The 24,261-nt window shown below is 40.5% G+C and overlaps 1 protein-coding gene across 1 annotated transcript in view; it reads left to right on the top strand.

The window, feature by feature from the left end:
- Positions 1-1,151: 1,151 nt before the first annotated feature.
- Positions 1,152-24,261, top strand: part of LOC127526106 (cation channel sperm-associated protein 2-like) — a 61,021-nt gene continuing 37,911 nt past the window's right edge. Inside the window, exons 1-5 of the mRNA XM_051920279.1 lie at positions 1,152-1,317; positions 6,757-6,929; positions 10,666-10,797; positions 11,373-11,454; positions 11,532-11,822. Of these exons, the coding sequence (XP_051776239.1) occupies positions 1,152-1,317; positions 6,757-6,929; positions 10,666-10,797; positions 11,373-11,454; positions 11,532-11,822 (844 nt within the window). The remainder of the gene's footprint in view (positions 1,318-6,756; positions 6,930-10,665; positions 10,798-11,372; positions 11,455-11,531; positions 11,823-24,261) is intronic.

Raw genomic sequence — 24,261 nt, 5'->3', positions numbered from 1 at the left:
ATTTGGCACAATTCTTAGACTACTGTATTCTTTGATGTGCATAGTCTATAAAATAAGGGCAAGGTCAAAATACCAATATAAACTGAAATCAGAATTTTAAAAGATACAAGAAAACTTTTTTTGATGAAAGTAAATAGTCTTACGCATTTTAATAATATCAACCGCAAAAGACACAGAAGTAATGTAGTTGTTGTATATACTCTCTTCAGTTAATAACTTAACATTCTTAAACCCACAATCACAGGGGTCCAGAGCCTGTGCCACCAGCACTGAGCAGAAGACAGGGAAACAGCTCTACATGGGGACCTTTATCAACAAACAGGGCCAATTTACAAACTCTGATTAGCCTAATCTGTACATCTGTGGGGATGTGGGAGGAGGACCACAGTATAGTAGCCAGAAAAAATAACATAAAATCAAATAGGCACAGTACCCCCAAAATGGGGTACACCACAAATTACCTTTAAGCTATTTAGTCTGAACTATAGTTGCCTCAGATCTGCTGGATCCTATCACAGGATTTCTGGGCACCACTGCTGCTTCTGTGGGGACAGAGGTTGTTAGTAACTACTTCTATCAGATATACACACTCTCCATTTAGAATTATGCTATGGAAATGTGTTCACATAAGGCGAATTGAGGCTACCCTACTAAGAAGCCAAGTTCTACATACATTTATCCTCATAGTGCAAGAAAATGCAAACATATTTGTGACTATGACATAATAATACAAAAGCAAGATTCTCTTACTTAAACACTAAAGTCCTGAGATTAATAGAAAAAAGGGTTCACTGACAGCAATGGGAAACAGCAAGGAACAGGAGGATAAAGTGAGATAAAGCGAAAAATCTGAATATGAGGGAAAAAATTATCGGTTCTTAGTACTTACTTACTTACATTTTTTACAGAAAAATGTTCTTAATATGGTACTTCAGGAGGTCTACTGCCATTTTTCCTGGGTTCTTTTGGTTCTAAAATCTTGTAATATAAAGCAAAGTACAAGGAATGAGGTGTTAAAGTGTATTTATTGCTTGTTAAGAAATAAATCATAGAGATAATGCTAATTAATCTTGTCACTTCATGTACAGAATGAAGATGTGTTTTACCCACTTGACCTTTATATACTGTTATCACATTTTTCAGATGAAGATATGCTTGAAGAGTGTCTTGAAACTGATGAGCATGAACTAGTGGGATATGATATTCCTCCAATGCGCAACCCCTATATTACCAAGCAAGATCGGAGACAAATGAGAGTTCAAAATCGTTTTTCCAGATTTCCACCATTGAACATGTGGGCCAACTGGCTGCTTAACAGTATCCTTTGGGAGATATTTAAGAAAGGGTGGTTACACTCAAATGGCACAGATAGCACAGTTGGCCCTAGTCTGGTCACTGTCTGTGTGGTATTTGCTTTTTGTATAAGTGTCCTGGCTGTCCTTGTACATCTCAGATACAGTCATGTTAAATTAATTGACCACTCTGTGAATGTGTGCGAGTTTGCCCTGCAATGGACTGACATTCATTCAAGATCAGTTCTTGCCAAAATAGGCTCTTGATCCAGAAAACCTTAGCTTTAAAATAAGTGAGTCTAGAAAATGGGTGGGTTGATTAATGGACATTATTTACTTCTTTGAATTAACATATAAAGTAAATATTTCTGTTTAGTCCAAAAAGCAAACCTACTTTTAATATTGCATGTGTAAGAGCCATTTTTTATGTTGCAAGGTTATGTTAAATAGATTGAAGTATTTTCTTAGTTATGTTAAAAAGTTTGCCTATATATTAATGCATAGTCTAGGGTAGATTCTATTATAACCCCCACAAGTTAAACTGAAATGGAATATTCTAATTATTTCTTGTTCCTCTTACTACAAATTAGTCCCAGTTTGTGATCTGCCTTGCAGTTGGTAAGGAATGATGTGCAAACAGTTTTGAAACCATATTGTATCATATTGACCGTATTGACCATATTGAACATGCCATATGAATAGAACGTAATAAATGTATTAAGTAAAACATATGCATGTTTGCCATAGAAAAATAACACAATCTTCAAGTATAGAAAATTGCTGAAGTTTCAAAAAAAAAAAGTTAAGCTTGTAGCGGAAATGTTTTTTTCATTTTTGCCTTTTATCCGGGCGGCACGGTGGTGTAGTGGGTAGCGCTGCTGCCTCACAGTTGGGAGAGCTGGGGACCCGGGTTCGCTTCCCGGGTCGTCCCTGCGTGGAGTTTGCATGTTCTCCCCATGTCTGCGTGAGTTTCCTCCGGGCACTCCGGTTTCCTCCCACAGTCCAAAGACAGGCAGGTTAGGTGGATTGGCGATTCTAAATTGGCCCTAGTGTGTGCTTGGTGTATGGGTGTGTTTGTGTGTGTCCTGCGGTGGGTTGGCACCCTGCCTGGGATTGGTTCCTGCCCTGTGTTGGCTGGGATTGGCTCCAGCAGACCCAAGTGACCCTGTGTTCGGATTCAGCGGGTTGGAAAATGGATGGATGTCTTTTATCCTGCGTGTGTAATTATTTTTTCCCTATTTTTGCATGAACTGTTTTGCTTTGAATTTTCACTAAATGTTTTTAAAACAAACTTTTATTAGACTGAGAAATTTCTTTTGTTATTTGTTTGATTCATGCTGGATCCTACTTGCCAACTCAGTAGCTGCTGAGAACCACGGAGAACCACCTGTAATTAGATGTAATTGAAGACAAAAGAGTTGATTGTGGACTTTCTGTGTTCCAGAGAGGCTCTCGAATCAGAAACCATGAAGGTGGATTTGGTGGTGGTACAGACAGAAATAATTGGGGTTGGGTTGACAACACAGGTCCCATACCAAAATGGCCAGAACAGGGTCCTCTTTTTGAGGAAGTTCAGGTTGTTTCATGCGTATAACAAGCTGCTGAGGCTATTCTAAAGTTCATAGTGGCAAGTGTGCTGGTCTGCACTGTAGTCACCTGGGAAAACAATATCTCCCCCCACTGTTCTCATCTTCACCCTGGCCATTTATAATACACTGCTCACAAAAAATAAGGGAACACTTAAATCACACATCAGATTTCGATGAAAAAATATTCAAATGGAAAATCTTTACTGAGTAATACAGTGTAATTCGTTGAGAGCAAAATGATGTAACAATTGTCAATAGAAACCAAAATCACTAACCCATTGGGGGCTGGATTCAACATAACACAGAAGTTCAAAGTCAAAAATTGAAATCACAGGCTGATCCAACTTGTGTGAATTTCATCACAGCAACTTGTAATGTGACTCAGTAGTGTGTATGGGCCCTATGTGCCAGTAGATAGATAGATACTTTATTAATCCCAAGGGGAAATTCACATACTCCAGCAGCACCTTACTGATACAAAAACAATATTAAATTAAAGATTGATAATAATGCAGGTAAAAACAGACAATAACTTTATATAATGCTAACGTTTTCCCCCCCCCCCCCCCCCGGGTGGAATTGAAGAGTCGCATAGTTTGAGGGAGGAACGATCTTCTCAGTCTGTCAGTGGAGCAGGACAGTGACAGCAGTCTGTCGCTGAAGCTGCTCTTCTGTCTGGAGATGACACTGTCTAGTGGATGCAGTGGATTTTCCATAATTGATAGGAGCCTGCTTAGCGCCTGTCGCTCTGCCACAGATGTCAAACTGTCTAGCTCCATGCCAACAATAGAGCCTGCCTTCCTCACCAGTTTGTCCAGGCGTGAGGCGTCTTTCTTCTTAATGCTGCCTCCCCAGCACACCACCGCGTAGAAGATGGCGCTCGCCACAACCGTCTGATAAAACATCTGCAGCATCTTATTGCAGATGTTGAAGGATGCCAGCCTTCTAAGGAAGTATAACCGGCTCTGTCATTTCTTACACAGAGCATCAGTATTGGCAGTCCAGTCTAATTTATCATCCAGCTGCACTCCCAGGTATTTATAGGTCTGTGCCATCTGTACACAGTCACCTCTGATGATCACGGGGTCCATGAGGGGTCTGGGCCTCCTAAAATCCACCACCAGCTCCTTGGTTTTGCTGGTGTTCAGGTGTAGGTGGTTTAAGTCGCACCATTTAACAAAGTCATTGATTAGGTCCCTATACTCCTCCTCCTGCCCACTCCTGATGCAGCCCACAATAGTAGTGTCATCAGCGAACATTTGCATGTGGCAGGACTCCAAGTTGTGTTGGAAGTCTGATGTATATAGGCTGAACAGGATCGGAGAAAGTACAGTCCCTTGTGGCGCTCCTGTGTTGCTGACCACAATGTCAGACGTGCAGTTCTCAAGACGCACATACTGAGGTCTGTCTTTAAGATAGTCCACGATCCATGCCACCAGGTATGAATCTACTCCCATCTCTGTCAGCTTGTCCCTAAGGAGCAGAAGTTGGATTGTGTTGAAGGCACTAGAGAAGTCTAGAAACATAATTCTTACAGCACCACTGCCTCTGTCCAAGTGGGAGAGGGATCGATGTAGCATATAGATGATGGCATCCTCCGCTCCCACCTTCTCCTGGTATGCAAACTGCAGAGGGTCGAGGGCGTGTTGAACCTGTGGCCTCAGGTGATGAAGCAGCAGCCTCTCCATGGTCTTCATCACATGTGATGTCAGAGCAACAGGCCGGAAGTCATTCAGCTCACTAGGACGTGATACCTTCGGGACTGGGGTATGCATCAGTATGCATTCCTAACAACTAAGGAGATGGCAGATGGTGTCCTGAAAGACCTCATCTCCTCACAGACCTGATCCAAACCTGATCAGGGCATCAGTAAACTCCTGGACAGTCTGTGGCGCTACTTGGCAGCATCAGATGCACCAATGCATAATGTCCCAGAGGTTCTCAGTTGGATTCAGTTATGGGGAATGTGCAGGCCTGTCAGTGGCATCGATGCCTAATGCTTTCATCATCCAGGAACGTCCTATGCACTCTGGCCACAAGGGGCCAGGCATTGTCCTGTATCAGGAGTAATATACAGGGCCTACTGCACCATTGAAAGGTTTGACATTGGCTTTGAGGATTTCATCCTAGTACCTAACCGCATTTCGGGTACTGTTGCCTAGCATGTGGAGGTCTGTGTGACCCTCCAAGGTTATCCCTCCCCACACAATCACTGACCAAACTGATCATGCTGGATGATGTTGCAGGCTGCATAATGTTCACCATAGTGTCTCCAGACACTTTCAAGGCTGTCATATGTCCTCAGTGTGAACCTGCTCTCATCTGTGAAGAGAGTTGAGCATCAATGGCTGAGTTCCCAATTGTGGTATTTTATGGTGAATGCTAATCAAGCTGCACGGTGATGGGTTATGAGCACAGGTCCCAGAAGAGAATGTTGGGCCATCATGCCACCCTGATGGAGTCTGTTTCTGACAGTTTAGTCAAAAACATGCCTACCTGTAGCCAGCTGAATGTCATTTTGTAGGGCTCTGACACTGCTCCACCTTTTGCTCCTCACACAAAGGAGTAGATACCAGTCCAGCAGCTGGGTTGATGCCCTTCTACGCCCCTGTGTAGCTCTCCTTGTGTAATGGCCTGTCTCCTGCTATCTCCTCCATGCTCTTGAGACTGTGCTGGGAGATACAGCAAACCTTCATGTGACGACACGTACGGTGTGCCATCCTGGAGGAGGTGAACTTCCTGTGCAATCAGCTGCACATACCACCTCATGCTACCAGTACTGACAAAGAAACTAGTAAAATATAAAACTAGAGAATAATAAGTCAGGAAGGATAAGGGGAGAGCAATTGTCTGTGGCCACCACCTGCAAAACCATTCCCTTTATAGGAGTTGTCTTACTTTTGCTTCTCCAGTACACCTGTTGTCACTTTCATTTACATCAAAGCAGGTGAAGTTGATTCATAATCTCTTCTACTTCCTAACTGGACAGATTGATATCCCTGAAACTTAACTGACTTGGTGTTAGACTGTGATGATTAAGTGCTTCCCTTAATGTTTTTGAGCAGTATAGACATATAGTATAATAGAAAAGACAGTATTTATTTATATTATTAAATCTTACACTTTTGTAATAATTTGCACCCTTTTTAAAAAAATCTAAATTAGTTATGATCTGTGTTTCTGTAGGATGAAGAGAATTTCCCTTCAAAGATTACTAAATCTATCTATCTATCTATCTATCTATCTATCTATCTATCTATCTATCTATCTATCTATCTATCTATCTATCTATCTATCTATCTATCTATCTATCTATCTATTTTGCCATCTGTTTGTCTGTCTAGAGAAAAACACCAGTTAGACACAAGAAAAATGCTCACACTGTCCCTGAACACTGACTGAGCGCCAGTCATATCCTGATTGCCAGAGCTGTGTCACAGTGTCGTCCATTTCTCAATAATAAGAATATAAAAAGAAAATGTCAAAACAAAATGTTTAGAGAAATAGCATTGTTTTCTGAACAGTTACATTACTAAATCCTTAACATCGCTTTTAAGCAAAATGTTTCCAATACTATTTGGTATTTTTTATTGTTCTAAATGCCCTCGTTCTGGGGATTCATGATGGTAAGTATGGGAAATTAAAAGTAATATACTTTATGTATTTGTAAATGTCCTACCCAAATATCATGTAATGGGAGAGGGCAATTGGAAGTGGTAGTCACAGTTAATGACCTAGTGACAGTTTTATGTATCCATAAAATTCTGAATTAAAAATAATTAAGAAATTAAAACTATTTGTTTTGAGCAAGAGCAGTTTTGTTTTGAGCAAGAGCAGTTTTGTAATTAATATATATGCTGTATTTTCTCTTACAGAAATTGTTGACAAAGTAGATGACACAAGTAATATCCTTGTAGTATCACTAGATGTCCTGGACTGCATAATAACATATGTATTTATAAGTGAGATTGTCCTCAGATGGATTGATGACTTTTTTGAATTCTGGAAAAGTTTGTGGAATGTTTTTGATTTTATAATCACTTTTCTTGTGAGTAAAATGTATTCCTGCTTTACACATAGTTAAATGAAGTAGTAGTCAAAGACCAGTCGATTCACATTGAGCAGAATGTTTCAAGAAGGATTGTTTATGTGACATGTGCAACTTATGGTGGGGTGGTCAAATTATCTGATCCAGTCAGTACAGTTCAGCAAATACAGTCTCCTCATATATCTCCTATATAAAATCTGTAAGGAAAGAAGTAGATAAGTATTAAATTAAATGCATTGTGTCCAAAGGACACATTTAAATGAGGAAAGTGTAAAGTTCAGTGCCTTTGGTATTAGACTGCACCGATAATATTGCCCATGCTGGTGAGCTGGTTCTTCTGCTATCTCATTACTAAACCCTAAATTACCCAAAGTCAATTTATGGTCTAACATTATTTTTTACCTCAACCGTTTTAACCATACTGTATCCAGCAAGGGGCGCATGCTCCTTGTAAATATGTTTTTTTAAGATTGTAATCATATTTAAGACCATATGTATATCTGCGGCAGGATATATTAAGACATGGAAATTATGGCACAAAGTAAGGATATAGTTAACTTGCTTTTAAATGTTGCATTTATTCTTATAAACAAAACATTTGAGGAAACCTATAGGACAGTACGCTTGTCTTACGATGTTTTAGTGGGATCTTTGTTGATTGCATGCCCATTTTCAGAGGAGCTGGAGGAATAGCACTAGGAACAGACAAGCAGGAGATGTCTTCCACTCATCCATAAAAGAAAGGATTTAATGTGTGATTGAGTTATGCAGCTGTTTATACCCATAGAACAGTCAAAATGGACCAATCAAATAAGAATACTTGCTGACATGACTTCATATTCCATTAAGACATTGACTATTAGTTCTTTTTAACTATTAACAGTTCTGCTGACCAATTATTACATTAGTATTAGTATCCATATTGACCATTAGCTTTTAATAACTACTTACAAAAAATACACCCATTAGCTTTTTTCTATTAGTTACTGTATCTGGTTGAGTGTCCATTAAGACTAATTAACCTTTAGGGTATATTTTCTGTTAATCACTTGCCTTTTAAGCCTCCATTTTCAATGGTGATTCTACAATCTACAGTTTTCTGCCTATGTTATTACATATTAAGGTAAAATGTAATCTTGTATATGTTACCGGCAATGTGTGAAAAGCAGGTATCTTATAGGATGCCTAGGAAATCTATAGAATACGTGACATTTTTAGGCAAAGTATGAAATGTCTGTTACTTTAATATGCCTTTTTCTTTCCCTAGGCATTGTATATAATAACTAGACATCATACAGAATGACTTGCTGGTTTGCCTCCTTTTCATTTTATAGAATGCCTAGGAAATGTTTGAAATTTTAATCGTTTCATACTTTGACCTCCCATTATCAGCATTGTATAGATTCATCCATCCATCCATTTTCCAACCTGCTTAATCCGAACACAGGGTTACGGGGGTCAGCTGGAGCCAATCCCAGCCAACACAGGGCACAAGGCAGGAACCAATCCCCGGCAGGGTGCCAACCCACCGCAGATTGTATAGATTTCCTGGGCATTCTACTTAATGCCTAATTTAACACATTGATGTTAACATATATAAACTGAACTGCGTGCATTAAAACAACTAGGCTTATAGAAAACAGTGACATCTTGTTATTTTAAACTTTGGACACACTCTTTGAAACATTTCTTTTTTTCTTTTCTTTTTTTCAAAGAAACCTTTGGTTTCCTTGAAAAAAAAGATTCTCCTGCTTGTAGCCTAGCAAGTCCTTATTTATATACTAAGCACAAGTATAAAAATTAAAAACGTTATTTATGCACCCTGTCACAGACTTGTCTGGCCGGGACGCCTCATTACAGAGAGGATCGGGAGAGCAAGCGTGGGCAGAACAGTACCTCCCCCGGGGTTGCAGTGGTGCCTCAGATTCCTGCAGGGCTTCATGGGAGTTGAAGTTATCTACAGCCATGTTGGGATCCGGGGGTGCTGCAACAGCTGCTGAGGCCTCTTGGGCGGGTTTTCTGCCACACCCGAAGGTGCTGCTGGAAGTAGGTCAACGAGCACCTGGAGCACTTCTGGGGGTGTTATAAAAGGAGCCAGCAGTCACCACTATGAGAGCCAGAGTCAGGAGGAGGAAGATGAAGCTTGCCGGAAAGGAGGAGAAAGAGAAAGAGAAAGAGAAACTTAAGGAATTGTGTAGTGTAGTGTAGTGTAGTGTAGTGTAGTGTAGTGCAGGTGCTTTGGGGACTGTGTTGTGCCTGTGGGAAATGGGGAAAATGTGCCTCCTGTGTCTGTCTGTGTCGGGTTGAGTGCTGGTATAGTGGCTTTGTCACAACTCTTATTAGGTATATTTGAGTGGTTAATTGTGAAAGGAGAAGTACCTGAGGACTGGAAAGTTGCAAATGTGACTTTTGAAAAAGGGAGACAAAATGGATAAGTTAAGAAAGTGCCTATATGAAAATAATATACTAAATAACAGCCAGATCCTGCTAAACAAATCAGTTAGATATTTTTGAACATGCAACTAGAGTAGTTGAAAAAAGTAAAGAATGAAAAATAAATTTACTTAGACATTCAAAAAGCCCCGCACCAAAGATTAATTTTGAAACTAGAAGCTATAGGCATCAGAGGTAACCTATAAATCTGGATCTCAAGCTGGTTAACCAGTAAGAGACAAAGAGTATACACAGGAGGAGAACGCTCCATATTGAATGCGGTCATCAGTGGTGTCTTTGGACTGTTGCTTTATCTGTTTTATATTAATGACATTGATTCTATTTTAGTTAGTAAACTTGTGAAATTTGCAGATTACACTAAAATGTGAGGAATGGCAGAAACTAAGGAGGCAGCAAAAAACAATTCAAGAAGACTTGGACTAGCTTCAGAACTGGATGAACACCTGGAAAATGCAGTTTAATGTAGAAAAGGGCAAAGGTTTACATGTAGTCAAAAGGAAAATCAAATAAAAATACAAAATGGTAGAAAAGGATTTTGGGGTTTAGGTTGACACAACATTTTCATTGTCTAATGTGCAGAAGCAATTAAAAAGGCAAATAAAGTGTTAGCTTATATCGAATGAATTGAATATAAATTGAGGGATGTCATGTTTGGACTATACAATGCTAGTGAGGCCACATATGGGGTATTGTGTATGGTTCTGGTCAACATGTTACAAAAAAGACATAGCAACACTTGAAGCTGTGTAGAAGAGAGCAATCAGGTGCATCCAAGGACTTAAAGGACATGTTGTATTCTGACAGACTCATAGAATTAAAAGTGTTTAGTCTTAAGCACAGGAGACCATGTTGGAACCTAATCCAGGTCTTCAAAATCCTCAAGGGCATTGATAAACAAGATCCAGCAGACTTCTTTCATTTTCAGGGTAAATCATGTACTTGAGGACACCTTTGTAAATTAATGGGAAGTGCATTTAAGACTAAAGCACATCTTATGAAAAGAGTTGTGGGAGTCCAGAAGAAACTATCAAGACATGTAGTTGAAGAAAACCTTTACATTCTTTAAGAAGTATCTGGATGAGATATTAGGTCAGCTTAGCTATTAGCTAAACATTAGCATGATGGACTTTGTTAGATTTCTTACATTCTAATAAGGCATTGAAGTTATTCTATATCTCTGACCACACATAATATTTGGTCTATGGAAATCATAGGCAGTTTCGTTTGTTAAGTCAATAAGGTGTATACTTGTTCATTTCACTATATTTTAATTTTGTTTCAGTCTGTTCTCCCTGAGTTGCTTGATGATGGATCAGCAGCCACCATAAATTTGCAGTTTGTAAAAGTTATTAAAATTCTACACGTGTTAAGGTCATTGAAGATGGTTTCTAAAGTTCGACAAGTAAGACTTATTGTAAATGCGATCTTCAGAGGACTAAAGGTTGAGTTACTTTTCTTGAAGTTTGTATACTTCTTTTTTTATGCCTGACCCATATTTTTATTATCTATCCCCAAATCAGTTTATTTGTTAACACACCTTAACATTGCATTTGTCTTAATTTTATAATGAAAAAGAGGTAGCTTCAAATAAAACTGTTTCAAAAGTACTGTATGCACTGTATCACAACTCTTAGTATTTTCAAAATGCTTTGTGTTGCCATCCACTAACTGTTCACTTTTAAAGGAAGAGGAGTTTGGTTAAATTGCCAGCAAAGGGTTAAAAGGTACAGGTTGTTGAAGTTATTTTGAAACAGATTTCCTGTCATCTACCTGATGATTGGGTTTTAGTCTGCTAAAAAAACATGAATTTGGAACATAGCAGTGAAAATGTAATCGGACATAAACCTAATAGACAGGTGAAACTGTTGATCTTCTATCAATTTCACCAACTTTCTTTTACAATGTTTTACTATTTGTATGTTCTTCTTTCTAATGGGTCTACATACATTATTGATGTTGGCATTTAATACTTTTACCTTCTTGTTGTAGGCTATGAGCTTCATATTGCTTTTTTTGACAATATTTTTTTACATCTTCACCATCACTGGAGTTCTCCTCTTTTCAGACTATAGTCTGTCCACAGTGTCTGACCTTGAATTCAGTTATAGTTTCATGTAAGTTTACATTTTATTGATAATCATGACTTTTAATTAGACTTTGCCAAATGTAACATTGTTCTGTTTGTTAAAGCAGCATTGTGTTCACTTAAAGTATGGTCTTTTTTTCTAATTTTCTTTCTTTTTTTTTATTGGTTCTGCAGGGATATCCCAAATACTTTAGTGACACTGTTTATTTTGTTTACCCTGGACCATTGGTATGCAATGGCTCGAGAAATATTAAAAGTCGTTGAACTGGATCATGCATCTTGCATAATTTTTATCATTCTTTGGATATTCATTGGCGCTTTCATCTTTAGAAATATCTTTGTAGGAATTATGGGTAAGTCACATTAAGAAAAAAAATCAGGAATACCACTAAATGTAACATAGTTTAAGTTTAATAATGGCTGCAAGAAGTACAATGTGGACGTAAGTAAAAAAAAATAAAGAGGAAATATACACATAGACTATGGCAGCACAAACTGAAGAAACTTCACCACACACTTCTAGGGACGTACATGGAACGTCCCAACCACTTGCCATTGAAATGTGAGCCAACAATTCAATCTACAGCATCAACAACATTTTAAATTTAAAGAACCTTTAGTTCATAGGCAAATATTTTTAGATTTTTATTTTATGTGCATTGGGATGGCAATATTTTAATTTTTTTTTATTACATATACTGTAATTGGCTTTACCTCTCTGACATTCTACTGTGCAGAACGTTGGCTGCATTTTGACATCTCTGTGTTGCATTATTGTTTATGAACTGGGTTTTTGCTTGAGAGTTTGTATATCTGTAATACTGTTTCACCTGTAATATCATTTTGATAAACACTTACAAAATGTGAGGCAGCCCCAGAAATATACTTGTCAAGCCACTTACACTTTCTTGCAGAGTAATAGGGAAGATTTGAAAAGCTCCTAACTCCTTGATTTTCTTGGAACACTGGAGTTAGGAAAGATCCAATGTCTTTGCCCATATTAAAACAAATGATGGTCTTTGCTAGTTCTGTAAGACAAAATTAATGAGGTGGGTGAAGAACATTTAAACAAAACCAATAAAGTGGATGTCTGGAGGTTAAGTATGTAGTCCATGGTTTAGAATAAAAGAATACAGATTTATAGAATGCTGCTGCTTCTTATGGGATAGTGTGAATCAAACAACTGGTACAACTCACATTGGAACCAACAAATCTGGTAAAGTAATCTAAAAATTTTGAAAATACTAACCAGCAGGAGAAAAGCAAGCATACAATAGTAATGGCATAAAGATTATACCTAAGTGTATCAAAATACCAACAAGTTAGGAAGTCTTGTTTATTTTCACACTAGTGAAAATTCTACAAAAGGCTAGATATAAATAAAAGTGAACTCTCGCCATTTACAAACATAACAATTTACACTTGATTATGAATTGTAAACACATATGTAATGTGTCCTGTTGGATTAGTAGATTGGCTGGCAGGGACCCTGTTTTAAATGCAATAAACTTTTCTGCCCACCAGTGCCCATCATGTTGCTATTGAATTTAGTGTCATTTTTTTTTTAATTTGTAGAATATATAAGATCATAAGTGTTCAATTAAGACCAGGATCAAGATTGTAGCCCCATTAGTTTGCACATAATAGTGTGACAGACAGGCAGGCATTAGCATTTTATATATATATAGATTGTTTTTGCTGTATGAAGTAGTAAAACTATTCAAATTTTCAAAATATTTAAAGGGTTTATAAATAAGTATACCTCACGGGTCAGCTTCCCATGCCAGAAACTGGTCCCATTTTTCCCATAAGATAAATGCTTCAGTATCTGCAGTTTCTATATTCGTAGGGATTTTCAAGAACAAATTCCCCACGGAAGACAAGAATTGACTGTGTTTGGTTTTTTTTCTTTTATTTGTTATCATTTTCCCAATCATTTTGCTGCCATTTTGTGATTTTTTTCTACACTTCATGCCATCATCTTGCAGTATTTTCTCATGGCAACAGCCATATTGTGAATGCGTTTCCATACTGATTGCTATTATGTGACCACCAAATGTGCAATGTGTGATGTCATCAAGTGTCAATTATATAAAGCAGTGGCATAGATTGAAATGCATCTTAGCTTTGGGACAATTAAAAAAAAAATGGTGTGCATGCTTCAGTTTATTTTACACAGGTAAAAGTCTCTTATTAATTAGTTTGGTTCCTGAATTCTTCACTCTGTTTTTTTCTGTTTTATTCTTACCCATTATGGTTTAGTTCACCTGCTCAGTTTGCCTTTCTTGCTTCCAATCTCTGCTTGTGTTTTGACTTTTCAACATTTCCTCCCGGGGAGTTTGTTTTCTTTTTCTTGATCTTTTTTCTCTCAAAAGAACACATTTGGTTCAGTCTTTTTTAAGTCTGTTCATAACACATTGATGATGACAATTACTGCAACTTCTGGAATAGATGGATAGCAGAATCTTAACAACCAAAAACAAAATAGTGACACCTATGAACAACAAAGTGATGATACAATAGTAACAAAAGAATAATGGTTAAATAAAAAATATCAAATTCAAAAACAAAGTGGACAAACCAAAGACAGATAGATAGATCAGCACACCACCGCGTAGAAGAGGGCGCTCGCCACAACCGTTTGATAGAACATCTGCAGCATCTTATTGAAATTGAAAGCAAAGTGAAATTGAAATTCTTAAGCTACACTGTGTCAGGAAAAACCCAAAATTTACAGAAAAATGTATTATTTCCAGTATTATTTACCACAACAAAATGTAATTATGACACAGCCTAAGTCAGCCCCTAGAAGACTAGAAGAGAGGATTCTTTGGGTAAGGAAAGTTCTTAGAAAGATCTGGGAAATCTTCCCAGAGCTCACCCTGCCACCACATGGTGTTCATGTAACCCTGAACCCCAGATCTATTTTAAAGACCCAGGAAACCACTAGGTAGACAGTCCTTCCCAATATATATCAGTACTCATATAATGTGAACTTGCTGCCTTATAGAAATCTGGAGACTTTCAGCTAAAATAGCTTTTGTTCTCTTCTGTTCCTCTGGTGTATCTTCTTCTGCACATGCATACAATGTAAGAGCTACAGTTCCCTATAGTATTTCACTATCTGTCTATACTTCTTGTGCTTTTAGGGCCTTGTAAGACCATGCTCTATCCTATAATTCCCTCTTCTTCCTACAGCACCAGTCCCATTTGAGCATCCCACAACAATTCCATTCCCTCAGCTTCAACACATAGGTCAGAATAACAGATGCAGGAATTAGCAAATGAACAGAACATAAATGGACAGGAGGATTCTTGATAGACCCTGACGAAGCTTGCGTTTCCATTCAAAGCTCCATCTACCCTCAGAGGGCACTATCTATTCACACAAGCTAAATGGGACGTCAATTCATCTTCCTTATCTTCACATTCTTCATTCATCACAACTCTGGTATTGTTCCATGAGTTGTTCCATATCCATCTTTGAAACAGAGACTGGCCTTTTTCCTTTGGATGCCTTATAAACCTACATGACTGTCTCATCATACACAACTTTTACTCAGGTAGTAGACTCTGAGACACTTTATATTTTGTCATTCTAGTGTCCTACGGTGACCCTATTCTCCCACTTGTGCTCTTTTTTAAGTAGACCTTAAAAAGATGTCTCAAATCTCATACTCTTACCACACTGTCTGGTACTGTAATTCAGAACTTACCCCTTCTTTTTACATTTGTAACCACAAGCAATAAGACAGAGTTAAAGACCAGGCAGGAGAAAGTGGTATATTTATTAATGCATTACAGGTAACAAGGTAAGTACAAAGGTAAACGTTGGGTCAAAATAAAACAACCTGATTAGACATTACCAAGTGTCTGGCATTTTCTGGAATGGGTCTTGATCCAGCATGACTTTTGAATGGACTGTCAGATGGACTGTCTGACTATGATCACCAAGAGAGCTGATCTTCTCTTTCTTCATGGATGGAAGATGGCAGAGAGAGAGATAATGAGGCAGAGATGCCAAACTTTAGTGAATACTTTAGTTTTCTGTCACAAATCCAGGCCAATTGGATGTCGTGGTACAGAGTGGCTTTCTTGATTCATTGCCACAACTTCAACTTCACCTTTATTCTATGTGTCCTCCAGTTAATACACAAGGATACACAGCAACAAACAAGAATACATAACAATAAACAAAAACACATCAGTTGCAAAAAAATGCAAAAAATAGAAGTAATAGGGCACATGCAAATAAATAAATGATTCAGTGCACGCTCTGCAGGTATAATGTTTGGTCTCTAGAAGGCCTTCCATCTTCCAGACATGCGCTAGCCTTCAGTGCTGAGGGGAGGGGCAGTGGATTGTTTTTATTTACAAGCCTGATGGCATAGGGGAGAAAACTGCCTTTCAGCCTGTTTGTTCTAGCTGCTATGCTCTTGTAGTGCCTCCCTGATGGTAGAAGTATGAACAGTTTATGCTGGTTGGGTTGTGTCATTAATAATGTTATGGGCCCTCCTGAGAACTCTGGTGCAGGGAGTGCTTTTCTAATTATATTTTGTGCTGATTTTACCACTTGTTGTAGATAGAGCTTTGTGGTCCCATCCTATACTGTTCCCAAAATCAGACTGTGATGGAGTAGGTGAGGATATTCTCAGTTTTGCATTTCTAGAAGTTGATGAAGATAGTGCTTGGCATGCCAAAGTTCCTCAGCCTTCTCAGAAAATACAAATGCTACCGGGCTTTCCCCGCCAGGTCTGTGATGTTGTAAGTCCAAGATAGATCTTCAGAAATGTTATTGCCAAGAAATTTAAATGTGGCCACTCAAATGTGTAGTGTTGGGTGCTGTATAAGCCAGCACTCTACATCATACCAGTTCTTGTTTTAGCACAATCCCATTCTGCCTCTAGGCTAATCTCGTTGCCCTTTCATCTAAGACTAGCTGGCCAGTTTCAAAAGTTTACTTGTCCTTTCCTGGGGGAATGGCTCATAGAATGCTCTTGCTAAACTGGTTGCAATTAGATTGACGAACTCCAGTAACCACCCTACCACAAATTACACTCTCTCAAGCACTTAACAAAAAAGTTCCTTTCACTGATAGCATTCCTAAAACTTCGGCAACTTTACAATGACTTATTTAAAGAAAGCTGTTTCTTTCTTTAAGTCACTAATTCATAAATGACGAATGTACAAACAATTATCAACATTTGAAATATTAATTTACACTACACTCTATAACTAAATTGATAGATACAAAGTCTTCTGAAGTCTTTTTATTATAAAGGAACATTCAGACTATGGTAAAAACTTTCATTTATTATAAAAGAAACTCCTCTCCTTTAACCGCCACCTTATCGTGGTGGAGGGGTTTGCGTGTCCCAGTGATCCTAGGAGCTCTGTTGTCCGCGGCTTTATGCCCCTGGTAGGGCCACCCAAGGCAAACTGGTCCTAGGTGAGGGATGAGACAAAGAGCGGTTCAAACCTCCTATGATGAATGAAAACTTTGGATGGTGTTTTCCCTCACCCGGACGCGGGTCACTGGGGCCCCCCTCTGGAGCCAGGCCTGGAGGTGGGGCTCGATGGCGAGCGCCTGGTGGCTGGGCCTGCACCCATGGGGCTCGGCCAGACACAGCCCGAAGAGGCAACGTGGGTCCCCCTTCCCATGGGCTCACCACCTATGGGAGGGGCCAAGGAGGTCGGGTGCAGTGTGAGTTGGGTGGTGGCCGAAGGCGGGGACCTTGGTGGTCCGATCCTCGGCTACAGAAGCTGGCTCTTGGGACGTGGAATGTCACCTCTCTGAAGGGGAAGGAGCCTGAGCTGGTGCGCGAGGTTGAGAGGTTCCGGCTAGATATAGTTGGACTCACCTCGAGGCACAGCTTGGACTCTGGAACCAATCTCATTGAGAGGGGCTGGACTCTCTTACCACTCTGGAGTTGCCCCCGGTGAGAGGCGCCGAGTGGGTGTGGGTATACTTATTGCCCCCCGACTTGGAGCCTGTTCATTGGGGTTTACCCCGGTGGACGAGAGGGTAGCCACCCTTCGCCTTCGGGTGGGGGGACAGGTCCTAACTATTGTTTTTTGGAGTCCCTGGAGGGGGTGCTAGAGGGCATACCTTCTGGGGTCTCCCTCGTTCTGCTGGGAGACGTCAATGCTCACGTGGGCAATGACAGTGAGACCTGGAAGGGCGTGATTGGGAGGAATGGCCCCCCCAATCTGAACCCGAGCGGTGTTTTGTTATTGGACTTCTGTGCTCGTCATGGATTGTCCATAAAGAACACCATGTTCAAGCATAGGGGTGTTCATATGTGCACTTGGCACCAGGACACCCTAGGCCTCAGGTCGATGATCGACTTTGTGGTCGTGTCATCGGACTTGCGGCCACATGTCTTGGACACTCGGGTGAAGAGAGGGGCGGAGCTGTCAACTGATCACCACCTGGTGGTGAGTTGGCTTCGATGGTGGGGGAGGATGCCGGTCAGGCCTGGTAGGCCCAAACGTGTTGTGAGGATCTGCTGGGAACGTCTGGCAGAGCCCCCTGTCAGAAGTAGCTTCAACTCCCACCTCCGGCAGACCGGGGTGGTGGTCCCCCTCTTTAAGAAAGGGGACCGGAGGGTGTGTTCCAACTACAGAGGTATCACACTCCTCAGCCTCCCTGGAAAAGTCTATTAAGGGGTCCTGGAGAGGAGGGTTCGTCAGATAGTCGAGCCTTGGATTCAGGAGGAACAGTGTGGTTTTCGTCCTGGTCGCGGAACAGTGGACCAGCTCTACACCCTTAGCAGGGTCCTGGAGGGTGCATGGGAGTTTGACCAACCAGTCTACATGTGTTTTGTGGACTTGGAAAAGGCATTTGACCGTGTCCCTCGGGAAATCCTGTGGGGGATACTCCGAGAGTATGGGGTACCGGACCCCCTGATAAGGGCTGTTCAGTCCCTGTACGAGTGGTGCCAGAGCTTGGTCCGCATTCCCGGCAGTAAGTCGAACCCGTTTCCAGTGAGAGTTGGACTCCGCCAGGGCTGCCCTTTGTCACCGATTCTGTTCATAACTTTTATGGACAGAATTTCTAGGTGCAGCCAGGGCATTGAGGGGGTCCGGTTTGGTGGACTCAGGATTGGGTCACTGCTTTTTGCAGATGATGTTGTCCTGTTTGCTTCATCAGGCCGTGATCTTCAGCTCTGTCTGGATCGGTTCGTAGCCGAGTGTGAAGTGGCTGGGATGGGAATCAGCACCTCCAAATCCAAGACCATGGTCCTCAGCCGGAGAAGGGTGGAGTGCCCTTTGAGGGTTGGTAGCGAGATCCTGCCCCAAGTGGAGGAGTTCATGTATCTTGGGTTCTTGTTCACAAGTGAGGGAAGAATGGAGCGTGAGATCGACAGGCAGATCGGTGCGGCATCCGCAGTAATGCGGGCTCTACATCGGTCTGTCGTGGTGAAAAAGGAGCTGAGCCACAAGGCGAAGCTCTTAATTTACCAGTCGATCTATATTCCTACCCTCACCTATGGTCATGAGCTATGGGTAGTGACCGAAAGAACGAGATCGCGAATAGAAGCAGCTGAAATGAGTTTCCTCGGCAGGGTGTCTGGGCTTTCCCTTAAAGATAGGGTGAGAAGCTCAGTCATCCGGGAGGGGCTCAGAGTAGAGCCACTGCTCCTCCGCATCGAGAGGAGTCAGATGAGGTAGCTCGGGCATCTTATCAGGATGCCTCCTGGACGCCTCCTTGGTGAGGTGTTCCGGGCACGTCTAACCGGGAGGAGGCCCTGGGGAAGACCCAGGACATGCCGGAGGGACTATGTCTCTCGGCTGGCCTGGGAACGCCTTGGGATTCTCCCGGAAGAGCTAGAAGAAGTGGCCGGGGAGAGGGAAGTCTGGGCATCTCTGCTCAAGCTGCTGCCCCCGTGACCCGACCTCGGATAAGCGGAAGAGGATGGATGGATGGATGGATAAAAGAAACTGTTTTCCATAGTGTGAATTTCTTAATGGCCATAAATGTTGCATCACCTATTTGGGTGGATATGAACATTACTTCTCTGTAGAAACAACAAAATCTAACATTTTTAAGAATAGAGCCACTTGGAACCATTTTTTGTACAATGAAAGTGTTAATGCAACTTCTCTAATTGTCTGTCCTTTCCTGGCAGAGGTAATTTCAACCTGCACTATAGAGTTAGTTTTTTTTTTTGTTCTTTATTTCGCCTTATACAATTTCTTGTATTAGGAATTTGTTCGTTTTCGCATACCCCTTGGGGTCAGAGTGCAGGGTCAGCCATTGTACAGCGCCCTGGAGCAATTGAAGGTTAAGGGCCTTGCTCAAGGGCCCAGCAGAGTAGGATCTCTTTTGGCAGTGACGGGGATTCGAAAAGTATCTCACCTTTTAATGGAATCTACCAGACTGTGTAAGTGCATTGATATATTTCAAAATCTCACCATAGATTGCAACAATTTATCTAGCCCATCCAAATCAAAGCAAAAAATCTTCTCTTCATATGTGTGTCTGACTGAGGGTACTGATAGTGTGGTAGTGCTATCTATGTAACAATGTTATTTTGTAATTTCACCACAGATTGCAACAATTCATGTAGTCAATCCAAATCAAAGCAAAAATCTTTTCATCACATGTTGGTCTGGCAGATATGCTGACTGCATGCAAGCTGTCTCAATAATTGTGCAGCTCTAGCTTATGCACATGGTTGGTGTTTTGCAGTTCATGTGGTTTATGAGGCCCATTATCAGTACCTAGACAACATCATTAGCCTACTGAGCAGTCCCATCAGTGATTGGCTGTGCTATTGGCAACAGACTTTGCCGTCACTTTGTCCTGCCTAAGAAAATCAGTCATCAACAGTTCAGAGCTTATCTTGCTCATGCCCAGGTCCATGTGACAACCCTCCTTGTGCATAGTTTCCTGTTCCTGCCCCCTCTCTAATGCCCCTTTCTTCTTGGAATATGGTTCAGATTGATCATCTCACTATACTCTATTGTATTTTTTAAACTGTACAGTGTTGTATTTAATTCCCTAATTTACTGAAAAATTCTTCTGAATTGAGTTAAGAGTTTTGAGAAATAAAGCACCTGGACTGGGTCTGCACATGACCTTTTTGTGTTCCAGATACACATAAATTTCATTCTCTCCCTATTCAATCTTATATCATAGCTCTGAAAGGTATTGCACTCTATAGTCAGGAAAGTGGGGGACACACTGAATTTCAACCTTTTCCATTGCAATCTGTATTGCTGCAACCAAGCCTCTGCTAACCACACACCACATACAACTCCATCCATCCATCCATCCATTTTCCAACCCGCTGAATCTGAACACAGGGTCATGGGGGTCTGCTGGAGCCAATCCCAGCCAACACAGGGCACAAGGCAGGAACCAATCCCCGGCAGGGTGCCAACCCACCGCAGGACACATACAAACACACCCACACACCAAGCACACACTAGGGCCAATTCAGAATCGCCAATCCACCTAACCTGCATGTCTTTGGACTGTGGGAGGAAACCGGAGTGCCCGGAGGAAACCCACGCAGACATGGGGGGAACATGCAAACTCCACGCAGGGAGGACCCGGGAAGCGAACCCAGGTCCCCAGGTCTCCCAACTGTGAGGCAGCAGCGCTACCCACTGTGCCACCGTGCCGCCCCTACATACAACTCTCCAGAGTATGTTCTTCAGTCAAGGGTTTGCTGCTCCAGACATTTTCCTGCCCTTATGTTTGCCATCTTAATGGGCTATACTATAGCTGCACCACATGTCTTGTTCCTTTTCTGTTCTATTCAAATTCAGCACTAGTTCTACTAGTACAGGGTGGGGCAACAGATTATTATGCATTTCTTTACTTCTCGATTGCAGGGGTTCTTAAGCTTTTCATCTGAAAATCCAAATAAGAAAATTGGTACTATACTCAAGCCCAATAAGAGGATCATTACCATAATGATAGCAAAGCCATACATAGACTTAAACAATGGTCATATAATAAAAAAACACATTTCTCATATTAATATTACTAAAAGAAAAGTGAAAAGCAAAAATATAGTTAATAAAACAATAAAATCATTTTTCAAAACAGGAAATAAATTCCTGAGGTATATAACTGTCAGTGAAAAAGCTTGCATAAACTTTAGTAAAGCCAAGAGAAATACATTCTTCTTTATAATGGGTGACGTGCAAGGATTTTTAAAAATATAGAAAATGTTGCCACTTAGCAGCTTAACTAATGTGACTGGATAAAAAATAAAGTACTGTAGTCTAAAAATAATTAATCGTCTTAAATTAACAATATTTAAAAAAAGAGATCCACCATTACAATACATTATTCTAAATGAGTTCAGAAACTGTTTAGCATTTCATAGTTTTCATTAAAAACTGAATAAACTGAATAAAGTAGCTTAACTAAATGATCCTAAAGAAAGTTATGCACTATATGTGTTTTATACAGGTGATAGGACAAATATTGATGAAGAATACTGCAAAAAGTCCAGTTTGAAGTGTTTAATGTTACTTAATGACATCATGCTGAACATCTCACCCTTTTTATATTTATATTTTCTGGTGTTCTTTCTGTTCTTAATGGTACAGGAAAAACAAGTCCTTCAAACTATCAGTAAATTGAAACGTTGCAAATCACGTTAAAATAGTGTGACAAGAAGGAATTCTTCATTGCAAAGGCTATTCTGTGCACCCTGTTACTGCCTTCTTAAGAAAGGAGGATTGAACAAACCTGACAACATCCATCCATCCATTTTCCAACCCGCTGAATCCGAACACAGGGTCACGGGGGTCTGCTGGAGCCAATCCCAGCCAACACAGGGCACAAGGCAGGGAACCAATCCCGGGCAGGGTGCCAACCCACCGCAGGACACACACAAACACACCCACACACCAAGCACACACTAGGGCCAATTTAGAATCGCCAATCCACCTAACCTGCATGTCTTTGGAATGTGGGAGGAAACCGGAGCGCCCGGAGGAAACCCACGCAGACACGGGGAGAACATGCAAACTCCACGCAGGGAGGACCCGGGAAGTGAACCCGGGTCCCCAGATCTCCCAACTGCGAGGCAGCAGCGCTACCCACTGCAACCTGACAACATTAATACTTAAAATGGAAATTTCAAGATTAAAGTCTTTTGTTTCAATCTTTTGTTTCTTCACTGTGTCCCTATTTTTTTTCTTTTCTCTGTGCCCTAATATGAAATTTAGACGGTAGGCTATGACTCGTATTTTCACATCAATTTTGACATCTGACCATTTTTTTTTTATTTTGGGCACTGTGCGACTTTCTGAACTTGAACTTTTGAGTGTCATTCCATCAAATTCCTTTTGTTACTCATGCCACTGCATAAGCCACCAAAAAGCACACTTTTCGTTGCCTCCAATTCACTGAATAGGACTTCCACTTCGCATATACAGTAGTGAGATTCTTATTTTTTATATGTGCTTTTGCCATTGTCTATTAACAAAACACTCAACTGAAAGGGCTATTTATATTGATTTACATAGTCAAACATGCAAAATTCTGGGAGGACTTGGGGTGGGGCAGCAGGAGCGTGCATGTGTGTTGCATTTCACGCTGACTGGGATTTATGGAGTGGAAATGCATGGAAGTTGGTTTACACATGGATTTGTGCATCTGAATTTTTTGTGCATGCGCACATTTATAATGTTGTCCGTCCACCATGTTTTAGTTTGAATTCTGCGCACGCCGTTATACATGAGGTCCTAGGTGAATCTTTGTCTCCTACCTACCAAATTCCACATCTAAATGCCTAATGACTGTTATATTTTAACCCCGGCTTACGTTTATATTTATTTTCTATATATTCTTTGGTAATTTTTTTATTAATTGATTCCAATTGTTTCTATTAATATTGTTATTTATTTTTATTATTTGTCTAATTACGTATGTATTCCATGACTTTACTTATCTATCATTTTGTTTCTATGTGGTAATCATTTTCTGCTATGTTCCTTATATGTTGTGGGTGGAGCAGACTGGGAAATGAGTTTCTTGAAGTTCGTTAAATGTGTATGAGGAGCTTTCTTGTGAGTATTTCTAGTTTTGTTGTTGTTGGTATTTTTTTCTGGACTTCTTTACTTCTGTCATTAGATTTTGCTTCTGGTTTGCGAATTTGGACTTATTTGCATTCAGATTGCTTGTTAGGCAACCCCTTTAACCTATTTTTGCTCTTTCAAGCTTTTCCTCCTATTTTATTTTTTTAGGAATAAATCCTTTATTTGCAAAGATCCTTTGTGTGCACAAGCTGGAGGTTTATGGTCACTCACGTTTTTTAGGGCTTTTGCTATTTTTTGGGATTTTTATGGTGAGTTTTGAACTTTAAAAGCCTGTTTTTTGCATTTTTAGGCCTAGCCTAACCTGAAGCCTTTGAGTTGTAGCGGTGCTACATGATTAATGTCATCGTAAATGTATTTTGTGCTGAGTCCTGTCTTTCGTAGCATTGTGTGTTTACATGGTGTGTTTTTCTATGTAAATATACTCCCCTGGAAACAATGGGGGGAAGGATAACATTGTGGAACTGTGGCCCCTCACAATAATTGGTCCTGTCAATTCCAACACCTGCATCTGATCATTTTGCTATTTAAATGGAAGGACAGAAACAAGAAAAAAAAACCATCTGGTTCTACTAGAACGCCATTTCAGTACAGAGACAGCAGAAAACACAGATTCAAATCATTCACACCTTTGTCTACCTGCCACTTTCAACACCTGACAACAACAGCTTTGCACAGCAAAACCCCAGGGGTCTGGATTACGCCACGGGACAAGCACGATGAGAC

This window comes from Erpetoichthys calabaricus, chromosome 17 (genome assembly GCF_900747795.2).
Source record: "Erpetoichthys calabaricus chromosome 17, fErpCal1.3, whole genome shotgun sequence".
Lineage (NCBI taxonomy): Eukaryota > Metazoa > Chordata > Cladistia > Polypteriformes > Polypteridae > Erpetoichthys > Erpetoichthys calabaricus.
This window is presented reverse-complemented; position numbering and strand designations above follow the sequence as displayed.